This window comes from Vanessa atalanta, chromosome 24 (genome assembly GCF_905147765.1).
Source record: "Vanessa atalanta chromosome 24, ilVanAtal1.2, whole genome shotgun sequence".
NCBI lineage: Eukaryota > Metazoa > Arthropoda > Insecta > Lepidoptera > Nymphalidae > Vanessa > Vanessa atalanta.
In genome coordinates this window covers 3,792,891-3,813,434 of record NC_061894.1, presented here as the reverse complement: position 1 = coordinate 3,813,434, position 20,544 = coordinate 3,792,891, and the positions used below count along the sequence as shown (strand labels likewise).

Sequence of the window (20,544 nt, the reverse complement as noted above, 5' to 3'; positions counted from 1 at the left end):
CATGGCAACCCTAGTCTTTTTCCGGTGCGCAAGGTAAAGTGTCAAAGAGTTTATTGAAAGTTTTGCGAAATCTGTAAAAATTTGTGTGATCTTTTCAACTTAAGTGCATTTTGAAATTGTGCCAATATGTTACGAAGTCATTCTACTTATTTTATTCCATATTTCAGGTTTACTACAAATTTTAAACCATGGCCGATGTCGATGTGTAAGTATTGTTTTGTTTACTTGTATTTTGACTGTAACTATATTTAATTAGCACGTGCATTCAATCTTTAAAAGATAAAATATTATTCAAATCATAGATTCACATTTATTTTAATTTATAATTATTTTACAAATAGTCAACATAACCTAAAAAATCGCAACTCGTGTTAATAAGTTTCTAGTTGTCATAGTTAACATTCTTCTAAATCTGTAGTATCCCGTTCACCTTCAGCTAACTCTTAGTATTTAAATGCCCTAGCCGTTATTTTTACAACATCATTTAACTCCAAATACAAGTCTTTAGTAATAACTATTCAAGAGAAACATCATTATGAATCGTGTTCAAAATGATTTAGAACAATAAATGTGATAAAATATTTTACAAAGAAATCTTTGAATGTCCCAGTTCTGGACTAAGGCCCCCTTTCGTTTAGAGATGAAAGCTTGGAGCTTATTCCACAACGCTGCTGCAATGCGGGTTGGTGGATATATTGTTTGATTACACCTCCTTAAATTCTTATGTTAGGAAATTTCCTCATTGTATTTTACGGCACATGTATTATATTTTCATGTTTCATTTCATTTGTACAGCGAGGTCCCCAACAACCCCGTCCTGAGCGGAGGGGCTATGGATGTGAACACAGCTTTACAGGAAGTTCTTAAGACTGCCCTCATCCACGGCGGACTTGTGCACGGCCTCCACGAAGCCACTAAAGCTCTTGACAAGTAAGAACATTATTCCTTTATTATGTTTTAAGGTTAAAAATTAATCATAATGTCTCAATTCAACCCCATTTTAACATACTTCTCTAATAATTTATTACTGATAGCCTACTTAGTTGTACATTAAACTCATTTTGTTATTTTGTTGTCCCTGAGTAATTTCGATTTTTTTAACAGGTTTAGTAATTTGTAAATCATAATTAAATAATTAGGCTATGGACCTCACTAAATATTCATTCAACATGTGGCTGTTTTAGTCACATGTTGAGTGGAAATATCTGTCACTAACAATGTAGTGCCGGATCAACTTTATAGCCAACAATATTGCATACACATAGTACCGCAGTGCTTGTTTCTACAAGATTGTGGCCTCCCAAGTGTGCGACATATTTATAAAATCTTTAGAATTTATTTTTAATCTGTACTGGACCAGTGTATCTACTTTATTACATATGTACTCGAAAAAATCTGATTAAAACTTTCTTTAGATGTTTTTATTTAGTAGTTGTCTATTATCAGTAGTAAATATTTTTTTTGTATAAAATTTAAGATAAATATTTTAATATATTTCTTGGTGGATATATTTCCATGGAAAGCACATTTTGCATAATTGTATATGAATAACTATCCATACTAAAATAATTGATATTAATGAGGATAATTTACTGCAAATTTGATACTATATACATTATGTTGTCATTAAATAGGAGGCAAGCAGTACTCTGTGTATTGGCTGAAAACTGCGATGAGGCTGCATACAAGAAATTAGTGCAGGCCCTTTGCAATGAGCATCAAATCCCACTTGTGAAGGTATGTTAACAGTATGTTTTCCTAATAATTTGGAGGAGGTGAGGATGATGACGATGACAATGACAAAAAAGATAAATCTCACCTAACCTGCTTAACAGTATTATTTTTATACCTATTGTATATATATTATGTCCATCAAGATTTTGTCTTCTCTATTTATCTCATACAAGGGTGGATCTCCTACAATTTTAACTAGGTTTAAAAGTGTATATTGCTCCGCACGAGCCACTCTGTTCTAATAGCAGAGAAGGCCAAAGGAGCAAATAGTGAAATGTATGCCCCTATGGTGACTTACACCATGTGAGTCAACTTTCCTAGCAAACAAACATTTATTTAGAAATATTAATAGAATGATTATATTTCTTTAAGAATTTAACTCATATAGACATTATTTCCTCTTCCACTAAGGAGGTGGGGATAAATTTGTCATAGTTAATTTGAACACAAGCTCTGTTTTATTTGTAAGTGTTTTGGACACAATTATATAGAAGAATATATGCTTAGGGAAAATGTATGTGTATCTAACAAGATGTTGAAAGATTAATGATAGAGTTATTTTTATAAGCCTTAGTCCAAATGTTAATCTGATTAATTTAAAAGATGTTTTAAATCTATTTTTTAAATTGTAAGTCATTATTAAGTAATTGTTGCATTCTATTGTATAATTACATATTTTAAGTGAAGATTTCGTATAATTATTTTGGATTTATATAAAAGTAAACATACTACGTAATATGTTAATACTCTGTTTAGGTGGACAACAACAAAAAACTCGGTGAATGGGCAGGTTTATGCAAGATCGACAAAGACGGCAAGGCCAGGAAAATTGTTGGATGCTCATGCGTAGTTATCAAAGTGAGTATATCAAGTATAGTTAATAACTTTGTCAAATAAATGTTTTAAAATGCGCTTGCACGAACACTAGCAACTTCATAGTTGAAAGTGAAAAAAAATTCAGCGCAATATAATATTGAGCGACCCTATGGTGTCGTGTTATTTGCACAGGCTACCTTCCTATCGCACAAACAAAATTACTACTACAACTTGTCATTTCCAATTCCATTCATCTGAATGAAATTATAAATTATCTAATGAAATATTTGACTTTGATTATCAAACTTTATTATTTAGAAATTAAATGTATACTTTTGTTTACAGGACTTCGGTGAGGAGACACCAGCGTTGGATGTGCTCAAAGACTACTTGAAGTCTTCAAGCTAATCCTTAGGTCTAATGTCTATAAATAAACAATAAAAAGCCAAAAAAATTATTCTTTGTTTTATTTAATAAATATAATGTCACTATTTTAACTTAAGCTTGAAAATCTAAATAATCCACAAAAACAAAAAGTACATTAATAATTAGGGCGAGACTACTTCGTCGGATAAAAATTAGTTTAAATCAAAAACACCCCTTTACTCTGGTTTTTAATAAAACAGGTATATTTGGCGGAGTTAATTGTAATAAATACAAAAAAATTAAATCTGTCGCCGTTTAAGTTCATTATTTAGTTTAAATTCAGAGTTAATTAGTAATAGTCGTTGGGAAAATTCATTAAATTTCACATGCATAGACTTGAAAACTGATCACAAATTTCCTTATGTTTCGGCCATTGTTGTACTTGACATTCTCTGAAATAACAAAAATATATTTTACAAACATACGAAACTAAAACAATTTATAATCGTAGTTTAAACTGATTATAGAAAACGTACATTAAAATGTTGCTTTACAATATATTATTTGAATAATTATTTGTTTTTCCATTGGAAAATACTGTCTAGTAGCCCGGACTCCGGAGTTACGAAGTTGAGTGTTTTTGTTTACACTCGTATCTCGAAGAGCACGTATATCATAGATATTGAGATGATTCCATAGACAATAACTAATTGTATTCACTGGTAACGTGCATTCTTAACAAAAACATATGTCCTGCTCAATTGGCTAATCTCTATTGTAAATGTCGACCGTAGCCGAATCGGTGAAACATCATCATCATTACTTCAATACTTTATATTGTATTGCAGACTACTGTCTTTATTTCCAACAATAATTATCTGAAACATATATTAGCCTCACCTGCCACAGTACCACTCAGTTTTGCATCTTGAACACTTCTTACTTGCTTTATCACCACATTTAGCGCACTTTGCCCCACCACTATCCATCGCAAGTGCAGCGTCACTAGTGTAAGATTCTAGAAGCTTTTTCGCCATACTTCTAGAAGATTCGGAACCGTCCATTTTGAAATGCTCAAGTTGTGCTTTAGCTAGCGACTTGGTGCGTTTATGGACTTCTTTTAAATATGATTTTTTTATCTGGAAAAATAAACGTAAGTAAATTATTCGAATAACAAATAACATAATATCATTTTAAAATATTGTTGTTTAAATAACGTTTCTTTACTATTTTTCGTGGAAGACTATATATAAACTTGACATATATTCTAATGGAAGTAGAAATAAAGACAAACAAACCTTAGATTCACGTATTTCATGCGTTTTGCTAATTACTCAGCTATATTGTGCAATACTAAGAGCTTGTGATTAATATATGTATCTTTATTTATTAGGCCCTTACATATGAAATTAGCGTTTTGCCGTACTGACCACTTTGATCTAAATTATCTCCTCCTTATAAATTCATTTAGACATTTATTTGGTTTTTTTTCTCATTTTTTTTTCTTTGGCGTCGCTCATGGTAAAATGTAATGTGTCACAATGGAAAATGTGAAATATTTACGAGAACGAGTTCTACCGTGACACCAGTGCTGCAGAAACAGCTTGAAGGCACGGTGGCTTCAACGTTTTTGTTCTGGAAATTTTGACCTTCAGAACCAACTTGGAAACTAAAGAACTAAGGCTATTGTGGAAGTGGATCCATCACAAAGCACTTCAGGGATAGCTACAGGCTTCGGGTTAAGTGATAAACTGTATAAATAAACTTGAACCTTGGACCCGGACCTTGTTCCAATAGATTACCATTTTTCCGGCATTTGGACAACTTCAAAATTTGAACAAGGAAAAAAATTCAACTCTGATGCGGCAGTTCAAACCGCCTTCAAAGAGTTTATTGATTCTCGTCTCCATGGTTTTTTTAGTAAAGTGATCTAATAAACTACCTATGAGATAGAAAAAGTTCATAGATAATTATGGTGCATACTTTGATAAATTAATATATATTTATTCTTCTCGTATAAAACGCCAATTTCATATTTAAGAACCTAAAATAATATAACACTATTACACTTAACTACTTATTTCCACTTTTTAAATTACGTCCAAAATTCCGATAACATGTTCGTCGTCGTTCAAAACTCCATTTGGTCGCAAATCCATAGTGAATATCATATTTTAATCAAGCTCTCGACCAATGATATCACATCAATTTGCTGTTAAATGTTGTTTATTTAACTTTTCTTCTCTTATGGTTGGAATAGAGTATACACTAACCTGTGGTACTACTTCAATAAGCGTGCATCCCGGGTTCTTGACGCCATTTGTACGATTATGTAGGCTAGAGTAATCGCCCACGGCTAACCGGCACAGGAACATTTTCAAATCGCCCAACGGTGGTACTTGATCTAACATTGCATCCGTGATTTTTGCTTGAAGCTAACATTATTATGATAAAATTATTGATTACATTTGAAGAGAAAATTGTCTTAATGTGTTTAGAATATGTCGTTATTGAAGCTTAATAAACTCATCGAGTCATGGACTGTCTAATAATGTGAAGGCCACAATCGATTCTGATTTTTTGGACTATCATTGTTGTATCTACAATTGCCAATACTATACTACGAGAAATCGTAAATTATTTAAAATTACCGAACAGAATGAAAAGCGACGACACTCGTCGATAGTGTAGTGATGAGGTAATCTTGGCTCTAGAAGCAATTGGCGAAGACAAAGCCAAAGTTGAGCTTCGCTACGATGCAGTTGAGAGAGATCCTCTGCGGACGGCTTGGACCAGCGCCCAACTGAACAAAAGTTTTTTTAATCGTGCAGAGAGACGAGAATATAACTAAAGAAAACGATTTCTTTGAGCATTATTAAAAAAAAAACCGAGTAAGCTCAATCAGAAAGAACACGTTAATCAGATAGCAAACACTGTGCGTTCAAAAGGCGCATGATTCCTTGATTTATGTTTATAATTATTACTTGTATATTTATTGTGAGTCAAGAACATATATAGATAAAATATATAGTGGAATAAGCTCCAGACCTCTTTTTATGAGGATAAGGCTGTAGAACACTTAAGAATACTATATAGTTCTATTGAAAAGCAACGTATTACGCACAATTAAATATCTGGATATCTCCTTTGTCATTAACTTTCCGCCAGGGTTGAAGCTGTATGAGATGGCATAGAATAGAAGGAACATCATAGGTCTTATACAAGTTGGTAGATATTGATGCGCCTATACCCGCTACCTCCATATGCTCTGCCAAATACCTGAAAAGTTGACTTAAATTATAGAAAAAACAAATGAAACCAAATTATAGAAAAAAATGTAGATACACAGACTGTAGCTTTATATTTACCGAACAATTGAGATACATCTCATGCTGATGTCGAATTGTAAGTCTCTTTTCTGACGTTCAAGTTCCTCGACCGCTGTCTCACTGTCTAACTCTTTAGCAGATAAGGGTTTCAAATATCCATTACTGAAAACAAATTGCTTTTTAAATAAAATACGTAGTATTGCAGAAAAACGAATTAAATTTACGTCAAATATATTAAGCCCAAGAGTCTTGTTATCTAGAACATAGGACACTGAAGACCTAGATCTCATCCCGCAAAGAAAGTGGGTAGATATCCATTAGATTGGAACGAAACGTATATCTCGAGAAATCCGAATAGGTACAACAAAAATTGGCGGATGTCTCAGAACAAAACGTCCACCGTGAGATTAGTTCAGACTTCACGTTTATAATTAATCCACCTTAAACCATCCGGAATATAAATACGTCTACTTTAAAAGAAAGTCTTGGAGAGGGTGATATTATGATGGTATTCCACATATGAATGATATTAGTTGGTATTTCTACTACTTATTGTTGGTTGGTATTATGTATTGTCCATAGTTGCTTTTTATTAGCACATTTAATATTTACCGAAATACAAATCAAAATGCTAAATACTAAACAGCTGAATATTCGTTGCAACTCAAACGAACACAAGTACCAAAAACGCCTTACTTTATTAGAGCTACAAGAGCCGTTAGCTGGTCGACGGCGTAATGGAGTAAGTCAATAGCAACTTCACTGACGCACTGAGCACCGTCTTCATGAAAGAGAACCGTTTCTAGCAGACCTATAGCCGCTGCTTCGTGGTATAGCTGGAACATTGAAAAATACAAGTGCATGCATAAAATTTGAACTTTAATTCTATTGGTGCGTCAAGGGGAACCGATAATAATGTTGAGAAAAAAACTTGTTCAGCTTTTTTAAATTATACAGATAATATAAACCATATACAAAATAATTCTTCCTACTGTACTCTATTCCAACCAAATTCCAAATGGAAAAGGCCAAATAAACAACATTTGACGCGATATTATTGGTTGAGACCTTAATTAATCTATGATACTCACTATGGATTTGTGAATCAATGGCGTTTTGAATGTCGGTGAAATTGTTATCGGAATTTTGGAAGTAATGTTAAAGTGGAAATAAGTAGTTAAGTGTAATTGTGTTATATTATAAATAAAGATACATATATTCATTATAAGCTCTTACTAGTGCACAGTATAGCTGAGTTATTAGCAAATTTCATGAAATACATTAACCAAAAGTAAAATTTAAGTGTAATCATAACTGTCGAATATCATAACTTACCACCATATACACACCAAAAGTATTTGTAGGTGCGGGTTCCAATTTCATTATTTGCGGGTAGATTTTTAAACGCCACACTTGAATGCAAATTGCTTCCTGAACCAAAACCGGAAGCTGAAATAATACTAATACATTCATAATTAATTGGGTGTATTCTTAAACATAATTTTTAACTAAAGCTTTCAATAAGCCAAATAAATGTGTTATTTGTTTCTTAAAATACATAATCAATAATACAAAACAATTTTACCCCGTCATCGTTTACGACATTTGATATTTTAGCCTGATATTGATAGTAAAAAATGAATTAGGTACCATTTCATCGGCAACTTTTGAATAAAAAAAAAAGTTAATATTTCATTAATTTATATAAAAATATACACCTAAATAAAAGCAAAATCGTTAAAAACTGTTTTAAGTATGAATTAATAATTTTATTTTAAATATTATGGTAAAATTACACAATTATTTTATTCGTACCTTTCCGTAAGAGATAAGCGTTTCTTTTGTAATTTCTTCTTGCATAGAAGAGGCTTCTAGAACTGCTTGTTGGTTCAGTTTTTGCAACCGAATATGCCAGTCAAGCCATCTAAAACAATAGTGTTCTTGTTGTTATGTGTTGTGTGTTATTTTTGGTACTTGTACATATTACTCACTGAGGTGATTTATTAAGTGTTGTGCTCATTACTAATAAAAAATTTAAAAAAAAAAACCTTTATGATTAATGATATTATTGCTGGTTTAGCTATCCCTCATATTAAATGTGAATTTTACTGATTAATTATTGGTAGCCCGACGAAACCAATACAAGTTCAAGTACCTAGGATGAAATAAAATACATATCCCTAATCCTTAACCTTACAATATATTATGGTTATTTATTACACTATATCATTATTATATTTCGTCATTTACATAATATAAAAACTTACGCTTGGTTTCCAATGGCATCTATACACCAAGGTTCCACACTTTGGACGTACATATCGAGTTCACCAATATCTAAAGCACTAAGCTGAGAGTCTTTTTCTACCATCGTTTAGCTTATTACCAAGTTTTGCTATAAAAAAATATGACACAAATATTTCTTTCATTCAACTGCCTATTACCAATATTAATAAATTAGCATATCAACTTCGATCTATTTATTTTTGTTGTTATAGAAACCGACAAGTTATAAGACTTTTTTTTTATATTATCATTGTATTTTTTTAATTCTACATTTATTGTACTCTGGAATATTTATTTTTATTATTAAATTATGGTTTATATTTTATTTAAAGTTAGAACGGTAATTTTGTAATATTTATTCATTTATAGTTTATTTTTAAGATTTTGTTGCCACATAAAAATTTAATAAATATGGCGATTACCGGAAGTCTATGGTTTCTGTCGTTCTTTCTATAATTTGACACACGTGCCGCGTGGAGTTTTGCCTCGCAGGTTGCTAATTTTTTAATTATTTATTGATAATTTAGTGTAAATCAGGTCATTTATTATCAAGGAATAAAGTTACAGTGACAATCCATCAAAAAACTTGAAGGGTTTTGTGAAAAGTGATACACCAAGGAGTGGTTAATATCCGATGCCAGTGATCACTAACTTATTTTTAATAAAACTTTAATATAACCCTTTTAACTTTCATTTTAAGGAAATATAACTAAGATTCTAGTATATCCACCTTATTCTCGAAATTATATGTATTTCTAATAACACTATTGACAATTTTCTAACCTATAACTGATGCATGCTTTGACCAAATAATGTGTAAATAAATATTACATTAACTGCATTAAGGTTTGCAATTGAAATATCAATCTATCAATTATAAACTTCCGACTTTCACATATGGCCATTGTTTTGTCTTCGAAACATGTTTTCATAAAAAAACATTCTTTCTAACCTTATCGGCAATCTCATTAAGCATTAAAAAACTATTAATAATATACGTAGAATTGTATATTCGAAACTAATAATGTAGACAGATTTTTATTTTAATCTAATTATGACATAGCTTTCGTGTTTTCATTGTTTCTTATGCTTTGATATTTATATCACAGCACAATGGTGGCGACAACAGACAAAAAGGCTCCGGCCGAGAAGAAGGTAGTTAAGGGCAAGGAGGACAGCAAGAAGCTTCCCGCAGTCCCTGAGTCAGTTCTCAAGCACCGCAAACGCAGGGAGGCTCTCAGAACCCGTCGTATTCAGGTTATTATAATTGTCTTATTTTTACAAAAAACAATTCTATTCTTTAATAAATTAGTTTGCTTCAGTTGTCAGATGTTGAAGTTTTTAGATATTCTATTAAGAAGTGCCCTATCCAAATAGCACACATGATAACACACATAATTCCCAGGACAGGGAATGGGTTAATATTGTCATAACAAACAATTGAGCTAAACCTAGGAGACTAATAGTTTTTCGAATATTTGATTCAACCACTAGTTGTCGCTCGCGATTTCGCTTGTGTTTTAGGGATTAATCGTTATGTATTAGGAATTAAAAAGTAGCCTATGTCCTTGTAGATTTCATACGAAATTTAATCTAACTTGGTTTAATGGTTTGGGCATGAAAAACAACAGAGTCAAATTCCCATTGATATTATTACATATGTGTTCCATGTATGCAAAAAAAATGTTATACTAAAATTATATACCAAATTTGGTTTTACCAAATCACTTTCCAATAAAGGTCTTACTAATAATAATAAATAATATAATATTTGTATTAATGCTACTGTAAATATATTTCAATTTGTACTTAGTCATTTCCATGATGATAATAAATTGAAAGGCATAGTTCATCTGATTAAGATGCTGTTAAAACAATTACCTGATCTACTTTAATGTTTAACTTCTCTTTAAAATGTTAATATGAGAAAATTAAAAAGTTTATTATATTTAGGTAACAATCAAAAGGCGTTCCGCTGCCCACAAGAAGAGGAAAGAAATCTTCAAGAGGGCTGAACAGTATGTTAAGGAATACCGCATCAAGGAACGTGATGAGATCAGGCTGGCCAGACAGGTAATGTAACCATTTTTATATATTTGTACTTTTACATTTAATTGATTCATAGAATACATTTGTATATGTATATGTTGGATCTTAAAAGAAAAAAAAAAATGGTTTGATAGTTGTACCATAGTTGTACAATAGTAGTAACACAACTTTATTGTGTAGCAAAAGAAAAAAATATATACAAATATATGCTGACCGTAAACAATTTCACAAATAGGCAGTCTTCTTGTTAAAAAGCAGTTTTTATCAGATATCCCAGTAAAGAAGAAATATTCCTAAGTATGTATATTATTAAAATACTGCTATGCTACTTATGAAAGTTTTTAGATAATTTACAATTTCATTTTATATTCATATTATACAAAATGAACAATTGCCATAGACAATGTTTTTTATTAATAAAATAATAACTTGTGAAATTTTCATTGTAATTAGGTGAAATATTATCAAAGACAATAGTATTAAAAAGTCTAAACTGAAAGATTGAACCTTTGACTACACATATTTTCATAATATTGGGGGGAAATAAATAATTTTACATAATCTTTTCAGGCACGCAACCGAGGCAACTACTATGTTCCCGGTGAAGCCAAGCTTGCTTTCGTCATTCGTATCCGTGGTATCAACCAAGTCTCACCTAAGGTATGTTATATGATTTATTATTTATTTGTAATAAATGTATAAAGAAGTACATGATGTTTTCATAAAAACCTTGCAAAGGGTTAGTCATGTTAAAGGGCTTCCTGTGCATGCTTTCAATACTAAGTATTGTTGTGTTCTTGTTTGAAGGCTGAGTGATCAAGAGTAACTGCACGCACAAGGGATATAACTTAGTTCCCCCCTGGTTGAGAGGGAGGGTAAATCAAATAGTATTTCTTAGTCTGAAATCCTAGAAGCGATGACACCTGATGAGGTTCAGACAATCTACCTATGTAAACAAAATCAATCACAAACAACAACCACCTGATTTATTAATATGAGGCAAAGGGAACAGAAAATTTTTGTATTCCATAAAGTTTTGTATTGTGTAGATAATCCCACTTTAGACATATTTGATTGCGTACTATTTGGAGTTTCAACATAACAATTTGCATTTTTATTTCAATTTTTTCCTTGTCTTTTAAAAAAATGGTTTTCCAGAAATCTAATAAAAAAAATATATTTTAGGTACGCAAAGTCCTCAAGCTGTTCAGATTGCGTCAAATTAACAATGGTGTCTTCATCAAGCTGAACAAGGCCACAGTCAACATGATGCGTATTGCTGAGCCCTACATCACTTGGGGATACCCCAACCTGAAGAGTGTTCGTGAGGTAATGACTTTGCAACTTACCAGGAAATAATTTAAAAAACAAAATTGTACGTTCATAATAAAAGTGAACTGCTAAGTTACACTAAAAAAAAACCAATTAAATAACTGGGAATTTTGATTCATTAGTTTTTATTTGCAGCTGATCTACAAGCGTGGTTTTGCTAAAGTGAAGGGACAACGTGTACCCATCACTTCCAACAAGGTCATTGAAGAGAAACTTAGCAAGAGCAACATCATCTGTGTTGAGGACCTCATCCACGAAATCTTCACTGTCGGTGATAAGTTCAAGGTATGTGTTTTTTTTACAACTTGTACATACTGTAATTTAAAAATTTCTATAACAGTCTTGATAAGTAATTTATTTTGACTGCTTGACTTATTTTTAAACACCTTATGTTATTTACTTTAAATTATATTAGGTTAATATACTTTTAGGAAGAAATTCCTCTACATAATTATTCAAATATATAAGTATTGATTTATTTCTTCCGAAAACACATAGATTTAGATTAGTTTTATGAAAAAAAACTTCTTTTAAGTTTAGTACTTAATAAAAATAAAAAATTGTTATGAAATGTGCGATTTGCAAGCAATGTACATAAAACTAATTAATTGTTTCAGTATGCAAGCAATTTCCTATGGCCATTCAAGCTGAACAACCCGACTGGAGGCTGGCGTAAGAAGACCATCCACTATGTGGACGGCGGTGACTTCGGTAACCGTGAGGACAAGATCAACGAGCTCCTCAGGAGAATGGTCTAAATAAATAGATTATAATTTTAAAATTAATCTCACTTTTTTATTTATCATCATTCGGTATCCTACCCAATCCTGATATGGTTTCAAGCAAAGTGGGAATTAAATAATTATGGAAGGGAGTTACATTTTCATGTTTAAGTACTAAGTTGATCATCATGAAATTTTGGTAAATGCTAATGTTGAAATGAAGCAACAATTGTATTAAATACTATATTATTAAAGTCTATAATTATTTTTTGTTATTCTCTTCTCACTAGTATTAAAAATTCAAATTTTACTATGACGACTAATGTTGAATTTGGTAACTTTATAATTTTGGCTTTTAATCTAAATGTTGTACATGATAAACCGTTGTACTTAATACTTGTGTCAAAATAGAGCTTTTCTTTAATAAACATCAATAAAAATATCTACTTGAGTTAATTTTTAACAGAGGTCGACTAATTCCTCGTAAAAAAACTGACTTACTTGTGTTTTGTTGAATATTATTTAACAAAAGCTAGCCACCAGAAAAGACAGGAAATAATTGAAAGGCAAAAATCTGTAGTTAAAAAAACAGTGTAATCACATAAAAGGCAAAACATTTACAATACACCCACAGCAATAGACAATGTGACTAGATTTATAAAGAATATCTTATATAACTAAAGCACCAATGATGTTCCTTTGGTATTGATCAAAAATATTGATGAATTCTTCATTTGAAATTTTTTTCAACATGCACGCTTTAATTTTCCTTTCCATATTCTGAAATAGAAATACCTTATTAGACTTAATTTTAATACATGTATAAATAAACGTTAGTGAAATTTAATTAAAAATAAAATCTGATAATAATGCACTATGATTCTGCCTTCGAGGTTTGTAAAAAAGGGTAAAAATAATAGTAATTTTTATAATGCTTATTTCATAATTATCTATTTTCAAATAAAGCTGATATAAAAGGTATTGCAGCATGTTATGCCTATTTGAAAAAAAAAAATCTATTTCAAAAATTTTTTTTCGTCTACAGTGAAATATCTTATCGCGTTTTCATTATTTACGGATTAAAAACACAGCTCTACTATTCGCACCTTTAAAAGGTCCTGGGAGGCTTACACTTGGCAAATGATATTAGTGATATTTTCATGAATCATGATCCGTTCATGGTAATAAGTCTTAATTTTAAAAGGTAAAATATGAACGCTGCTGGTAAATAGCAATCTGAATTTAAAGCTCTTGGAATGCGACTAGTAAGTTCTTTGCCTGGTAATGGTTATTTAGTACTATTCTCATTCAAATTACAATCCTATCCATGGTTTTTATACTCGCTGCATATTAACAGAACATATCGGACACTAGTGAGGATACCATGTAAAGAACTTTTTTATTTAAGTATCTGTATTTCTCGCGGCAAAATCACAATCACAAAGTTTCTTATAAATAAAAATATGATTACCTCAAGAGAATCATATAATGTATTGCTAGCAAATTCGTGTTCGTTATTCCTGAAACCGTTGTAAGCGAGACCAGACAAAAAATTTCTGATCCCAAAAGCAACTTGAGCATTCTGTGAGGTCACCTTTAATATGGGATCAAAAAGACCATCATTTAAAATCTCTAGTTCCAATCTTTCATTGTCTATTATGAAGCAAAGATAACTCCGTGATTTCAGGAATTCCTCTGATGATAATTCATTCAATAAATATTTTGCTTTGCTAATATAAAAATTTTCAAAAAAGAAATTTCTATTTTTCAATGAGTCCTGATAGTTATTCGGTAATTTGACATAAAATGACCATTTAAACTCTGTTCTTGTGTTTGGAACTCGGTTAATTTTAAATAATTTCCCATAGTGTTTGTAACTTGTTTCATAAATTAAATCTAAGATGGACTTTTTTGGTTCTTTAATAAATTGTATGTTACGTCTTGAATTATTAGTTTTAATAAAGTTTTCTGGATTTAAAATAATTTTAACAGAATGTAAGTTTGTCCTCAAAGTGTCTTTTTCATTTAGAGCACCTGGTATATGGGTAACCAACTGAATGTGTAAAGTAACTTTTGTTAAGTTCAACATTTGTGTATTTAATGGTAAGACAATGTTCATGGTTTTCAACTGTTCCTGAACTGTTATACTGGTTGTTTTTAAAACTTTGCTCTCAGACAGCAATGTTATATGTATCTTTAAATTACCAAAAAGGTTGGATAGGATATCACTAAATTTTTGTTGCAAGTGACAAGTTGTAGTGATTTTTATGAGGAAATATAAAGTATCAGTATGAAAATATTCACCAATATTATTCGTCATGGTTAACGGAATATCTTCATTCAATATATCTTCATAATTATCTAATATTGTAACATTATAATTAATAACTTCATTCATTATGTCTTTTCTATTAGATAGAGCTAGAGTCATAAGATAATTTTCTTCTTTCTTGATACTTTTAATTATTTGATCATTTTTTCTTATTTCTTCCATAATTTTGTCCAAATAATCACAATTATTTAAGAGATCACTCGCTGAACAATAATCGCCATCTGTAGTAGGATTGTTTAAATAGCATGCTTCCTCTTCAAGTGGTATTAAATAAATCAATTTTGAATATGTTACACAGACAATTTGGTCTGCAACCTTAATAAAATCTTTGACATGTCTAACAACAAATTCTCTAAATGTTATACTAGTTTCAGAATATGTGTTTTCAGATTTCCACATAGAAATTCCATCAGTGTATATCATAGTGCTATTAATAGCCAGACATTTATTTATAGCAGTATTTAAATGTATAATATTAGAACGTAATTTATATTCACTAGAAAGTGGTTGTTTTATCAGTGTACCGGATGCTAAACTTATAATAATATTCAAATGGTTTTCGTAAATAAAACTTATATTATTGATTTGAGACGGACAAGTAAGTAATTTTATTGGCGATACAATTTCTTGAGTCGATTTCAAACATATTAGAAAAGCACACAATGTTAAATTATCAAAACTTACTATCACTAACAGTTGATTTGTCCATTGAACGTCTTTTAGCTGGAATAAATCTTTAATGTCAATAAATTCTGATTCACTTAATACGCGAGAGCTAAAAATCATCTTTCCACAAATAACATTACTTGCACATTGTATGTTTTCATTGGAAATTTGAATTTTCTTCTCCAAAGGAAACACTGAACTTATTTTATGGACACAAAAGTATAATTTTGTTGCTTCTTTTTGTATGCTGAATGTAACATTGTTATTTTCGTTGTATTCCATACATAAAATTCCCTGTTCTCGTAGCTGAAAACTACTCTTAATTCTTTTTTGAGCGGACTGTTTAAATTTTAGTGGTGATACGTGAATAATACCATTGTTATCTAAGCAAATTAGATAGTTAACTGATAATATTACTTGAGCCGTACTGAATTCAGTAAAATGTATCCACTGGCAAACGTTATCCAAGCTTTCATATTTCAGCTCATCGAATAAAAATATTTGATATTTATTCCAAAACACTATTGACCGGCTGGACACATTGTACACTATGTTTAAGTTGTCAAATAACGGATGATGAAATTTGATGACCTTCAAAGAATCCATATTTATTATTTTCTATGTATTTTTGTTTCAATAAAAAGTTATAACTAGTTTGTCTTGAAATCCATTTTTTCCCGCCTTTTCCGTAGTTAATTCTAATTGTATCAATATTTTTTGGTGTCAATGTCATCTATCACATCAAATCGCCTTACCGAATGTCATTTTCTAGGAGAATGGTGCTGCCAGTTCGGATTTAAATGGACTTATGTATATAAGGTTAAAAAAATATTTAAAAAATCGAATTAGTTGCTCATAAAAATAGGTGTTCCACAGGGATCAATTTTGGGTCCCTTTCTATTTCTAGTATATATAAATGATCTTCCTTTCTATGTTAAAAGTATTAGTGATATAGTGTTGTTTGACGATACTTCACTGATTTTTAAGGTCGACAAGAAAATAAACTGACTATGACGATATGAACAGTGCATTATCACAGATATACGATTGGTTGACAGTAAATATATTATCTTTGAATGTTCAAAAAAAAAACAAAATGTTTGTATCCTACCAAATGTTAGAAAGCAAAATTATAATATATCTTTAAACGGTGGCTGTCTTGAAGTAGCAGATACTAGAGTGTTTTTAGGAATAGCATTGGATTCCAAACTTCAGTGGAGTCCTCAATTATCGTCCCTGACAGGAAGACTCAGGTCCGTAGCATACGTGGTTAACAAAGTTAGACAAATAACTGATATTGATACCGGTCGTCTAGTATATTTGCTTATTTTCATAGTATTATGTCATATGACATATTACTTATGGGTAACGCTGAATACGATATTGAATCTGTTTTTATTTTACAAAAGAGAATTATAGTCCGGTCTATTTATAATCTTGGAAGTAGAGACTCTCTTCGGGATGTTTTTAACAAAGTAGGAATACTCACTGTTGCTACACAATATATTTACAACAATATTATGTATAAGCATTGATCACTTTGATAGAATCAGTGACGATCATTGTATGTGCACGAGACGTATTGATAAGCTTATAACGTCAAGTTTCCGACTCCACAAAGTCAATAAATCCTTGGCCGGGGAAAGTATCCGTTTCTATAATAAAATTCCGCAGATATTTTTAACTTTACCGTTTCATAAATTTAGATTATTTATAAAAAATACACTGGTAAATAAGGCATATTATTCAACAGAAGATTATATAGGTGATAAAAAAGCGTGGAGCTAATACTTCTTAACTTCTAGGCAGGATGTACTGTATACATACATATGTAATTGTTTTTACTAACATGACTTTGTATTTTTAAATGTTAAAAAAGAGTAACTACTGAGTTTCTTGCCGGTTCTTCTCGGTAGAATCTGCATTTCGAACCAGTGGTAATTTCACTTAATATAATTGATAAATGACGTTGCAGAAATGCTTGTAAAAGCCTACTTGAATAAAGTATATTTTGATTTTTGGATTGTTTTTTATGTACTTTTTCTACATCAATGTATGTTTATTGATATATCTACTATAGAATGAAGACAATGAGGTCTAAATAATGAATGTCATACAGGATCTTTTGTCACAATTGACAATCTGATTCAAAATCTCATGTGTCTGTTTATTCAAAAAATTGATAGTTTTGACGTTTTCTGGTTCATTAATATTTCGTTGTTGGCAGTTAAAGGGTTAATATATTTTACTTTTACATACTACAATTTAAGTCAAGTAAGATAAAGAATAAATTAAGAACAAATACAATTTTTAAATATTTTATTTTAATAATCTTCAGTAACATACATATTTACAAAAAAAGTATCAAATAATAATAAAAAGGGACATCTGAAAAGAATAACGAAAGTAAAAAGCAAAATCTCTTTTTATTTTAATTTCATTTGTTTTACTTGGCACACCGTTCATTCATTAGAAAGGCATATTTAAATAATTATTCTTTTTTGTTGTTGTTGTTATGTTACTTGTTCATTTTGATATTACGGTATTATATAATATTATCCTTCTAATTTTAGATTTGTGCTCGTCAAGGATACATAATCGATAATATATAAAATCAAATTTCCTTTCACGGTCGAATTCATTTTAATAAGTTTTCTTTATTGATAGTATCTGTTATTTTAATGCAGGTCAAATTTTTAAGTGCACGTGGACATGTGGCCATTGGACAAAGTTATTTATGTGTTATATAAAAAAGCTGGGGAGTTTTTAGTTAGAACGTGTTAATTTCTGGAACTACCAGCAGTAATAAAAAAAAGCCTTTTTGAGTTTAATATTCTTGGTGAAGGGTTATAGGCTATTTGACATCTACTTCGGCCCACGGGCGTCGGGTGGGAACGTATGTAAAACCATGCAGAGCGGCCTGCAGCTGAATATATAGGGTGATAAACACTAGAAGTAGTCTTGGTTCGACTTTGATCAATTTACAAAATTGCCCCGAGACTCCAAATACCTTCCATTTTGGCCTACCTACGTACACTTTAAAAAAAAAACCTTGCTTTGTATTTAACAAAACATATAATTTAGGACAATGTCTTTTTTAACTTAGCGTTAGTTTTTAAATTGTAGCCAAAGCAATGTGGATCCAAAACAAAACAAACCCTGTATAATATATATTTTGTGCGATATATCTGTAAAAGATTATAATTTAAAACATTTTAATTGTTTAAATGTAAATTTATAATAATTAATTAAAAAGATATTTAAATACTTAACCGTCGGTACACGGTTAATCCAACTTTAAAATCTAATTGGCACACTTTCACAATGAATCACTAGCAACACTATTACTAATATAAAAATATTAACTAAAGAGGTTTCATGTTAAAATTAATTTAAGACTGAGTGTGAAATTCAAATTCTACATTAACTATATACAAATTTCATTTGATATGTGATTTTATTGCGGTGGATCACTGACTTTTTTCGGTGTGCTTTTACTTAATAAAAATACTATTTCAGAAATAAAAACTGGCAATATTATTATTATCGGCCATTAGTTTGGTCTTCAGTGTGTTATACTTAAGGCTGGATAATAAGAAGCTCAAAAAACTTTATGTTCAATGAACTAAAGAAAGCAAAAATAGTGCAGGTTTCATATTTCCAGCAACAAGAAAGCAATCAATAGTTTAATTTGTAAATATTATCGCAATACTAAGCTACTGATTGGTAAGGCTATTGATGAAAAAAATCGATATGAACGAAGTTATCGATACTATCGATTTATTATTTTGCTGTGTCACACTAATGATGGAGATTAAATTATTGGCCGATAATAATGTACAATGTGCGTCCTCTGTTACTATTGGTCTTTAAATAGAAAATGAACTACATCTCACGCGGCAAGTAAATGCTTAATTTATCTATATATAATCCTATATTTACAAAATTCTCACAAACTTGAGTATTTCATAATTGCACTTTATTTTAATGCGGTTCGGTTCATCATAAAATTAACGATTTCACTGTTTGATAGTTTTGTACCAATATAGTTGATTGATGTTTTATTTTTTGAATTTCGAAATCAGTTTTTTTTAAGACAAACAAAAATGCACAAGACTTTATGATAACGAAAAAAGTAAGTTTTAATTATATTAAGTAAATTATTGTTGAATAATAATTTAGTATTACGATGTGAACTTTTGGTTATCGTGAACGATTTTATTGTTCTTGTATTTGTTTGTCCTTTGTGTTAAGTCATTAATTGAATTAATTTTCTTATGGCAATAAAATTAATCTGTCATAATATACTGATGACACATATAACGACTTTGAAATGCTTTCCGATGCTTATACTGTATTGGCATAATATATTATATATAATAATTTAATTACAACGAAAGAGCAATACAAATAAAAACAGACATTTTAAATTTTACGTTGATTTTATAAAATGCCAATGACTTTTTTTTTAATAACATCATATCGAATTAGAAACCGACATTGTGAAGAACCTAGTCTAATATATCAAATGTTACCATTACGAAAAATTTACAAGTTTATGTTTACTATTTTTCGTAACGTGCGCGTTTTCCACGTATTGAGGACGCCGAGGTAGTGCGTGTGTTACTTTTTGATATCTGGATCCATTTTTGTTTTGTCCATCGTTGATGACACCATTCCACTTTGAGGATATAACTTGTCTAAATGTTTTAGAGATTCGTTTAGGAAATTCTGAAACAAATATATGTTTGATTAGTATCTACGTTTAATTCTTTTTTTTTAAGATATCGGTAGGCGGACGAGCATATGGGCCACCAGATGGTAAGTGGTCACCACCGCCCATATTCACGTGTACGAAACGGAATTCCCTGCGTTGTAACAAATATTAACCATTCCTTACATCACCAATGCG

General features: G+C 30.5%; 5 protein-coding genes across 6 annotated transcripts in view; 2 read left to right on the top strand and 3 right to left on the bottom strand.

The window, feature by feature from the left end:
• Positions 1–9: 9 nt before the first annotated feature.
• LOC125073498 (40S ribosomal protein S12) lies at positions 10–3,007 on the top strand. The gene is made up of 6 exons (XM_047684352.1): positions 10–33; positions 168–205; positions 796–930; positions 1,635–1,737; positions 2,491–2,592; positions 2,896–3,007. The coding sequence occupies exons 2-6, from the start codon at positions 189–191 to the stop codon at positions 2,956–2,958; spliced, it is 420 nt and encodes a 139-aa protein (XP_047540308.1). The 5' UTR covers positions 10–33; positions 168–188; the 3' UTR covers positions 2,959–3,007.
• LOC125073497 (zinc finger MYND domain-containing protein 10) lies at positions 3,007–8,616 on the bottom strand. The gene is made up of 10 exons (XM_047684351.1): positions 8,513–8,616; positions 8,061–8,169; positions 7,581–7,694; positions 6,942–7,081; positions 6,285–6,407; positions 6,041–6,195; positions 5,568–5,719; positions 5,190–5,351; positions 3,817–4,055; positions 3,007–3,368 (listed from the first exon to the last, which is right to left on the bottom strand). The coding sequence occupies exons 1-10, from the start codon at positions 8,614–8,616 to the stop codon at positions 3,299–3,301; spliced, it is 1,368 nt and encodes a 455-aa protein (XP_047540307.1). The 3' UTR covers positions 3,007–3,298.
• A 333-nt stretch (positions 8,617–8,949) lies between these two features.
• LOC125073382 (60S ribosomal protein L7) lies at positions 8,950–12,697 on the top strand. The gene is made up of 7 exons (XM_047684190.1): positions 8,950–9,023; positions 9,641–9,788; positions 10,485–10,604; positions 11,151–11,240; positions 11,766–11,909; positions 12,048–12,197; positions 12,530–12,697. Exons 2-7 carry the CDS (start codon positions 9,645–9,647, stop codon positions 12,668–12,670), a joined length of 789 nt encoding a protein of 262 aa, XP_047540146.1. The 5' UTR covers positions 8,950–9,023; positions 9,641–9,644; the 3' UTR covers positions 12,671–12,697.
• Positions 12,698–13,207: 510 nt separating this feature from the next.
• On the bottom strand, positions 13,208–16,366 carry LOC125073380. Of its 2 annotated transcripts, XM_047684189.1 has the most exons (3): positions 15,651–15,820; positions 14,106–15,187; positions 13,208–13,414 (listed from the first exon to the last, which is right to left on the bottom strand). In XM_047684189.1, exons 1-3 carry the CDS (start codon positions 15,673–15,675, stop codon positions 13,304–13,306), a joined length of 1,218 nt encoding a protein of 405 aa, XP_047540145.1. In that variant the 5' UTR covers positions 15,676–15,820; the 3' UTR covers positions 13,208–13,303. The 2 variants fall into 2 exon arrangements, with proteins under 2 accessions (XP_047540145.1, XP_047540143.1); XM_047684187.1 differs by having other exon boundaries at positions 14,106–16,366.
• A 2,436-nt stretch (positions 16,367–18,802) lies between these two features.
• LOC125073399 (transcription factor AP-2-epsilon) overlaps positions 18,803–20,544 on the bottom strand; it is a 70,188-nt gene continuing 68,446 nt past the window's right edge. Inside the window, exon 11 of the mRNA XM_047684214.1 lies at positions 18,803–20,363. Coding sequence (XP_047540170.1) covers positions 20,256–20,363 — 108 coding nt within the window. The 3' untranslated portion in view covers positions 18,803–20,255. The remainder of the gene's footprint in view (positions 20,364–20,544) is intronic.

Coding starts and splice junctions, on each gene's coding strand:
- LOC125073497 (XM_047684351.1), bottom strand. CDS start 8,616: ATGGTAGAAAAAGACTCTCAGCTTAGTGCTTTAGATATTGGTGAACTC. Junction 6,408..6,941: donor GCTCTTGTAGCTCTAATAAA/GTAAGGCGTTTT, acceptor ATTTGTTTTCAG/TAATGGATATTTGAAACCCT. Junction 5,352..5,567: donor GTCGCTTTTCATTCTGTTCG/GTAATTTTAAAT, acceptor TAATAATGTTAG/CTTCAAGCAAAAATCACGGA.
- LOC125073498 (XM_047684352.1), top strand. Junction 931..1,634: donor GCCACTAAAGCTCTTGACAA/GTAAGAACATTA, acceptor GTCATTAAATAG/GAGGCAAGCAGTACTCTGTG. Junction 1,738..2,490: donor ATCAAATCCCACTTGTGAAG/GTATGTTAACAG, acceptor TACTCTGTTTAG/GTGGACAACAACAAAAAACT.
- LOC125073382 (XM_047684190.1), top strand. CDS start 9,645: ATGGTGGCGACAACAGACAAAAAGGCTCCGGCCGAGAAGAAGGTAGTT. Junction 10,605..11,150: donor AGATCAGGCTGGCCAGACAG/GTAATGTAACCA, acceptor TAATCTTTTCAG/GCACGCAACCGAGGCAACTA. Junction 11,910..12,047: donor ACCTGAAGAGTGTTCGTGAG/GTAATGACTTTG, acceptor TTTTATTTGCAG/CTGATCTACAAGCGTGGTTT.
- LOC125073380 (XM_047684187.1), bottom strand. CDS start 16,238: ATGGATTCTTTGAAGGTCATCAAATTTCATCATCCGTTATTTGACAAC. Junction 13,415..14,105: donor CATTATATGATTCTCTTGAG/GTAATCATATTT, acceptor TTTCTATTTCAG/AATATGGAAAGGAAAATTAA.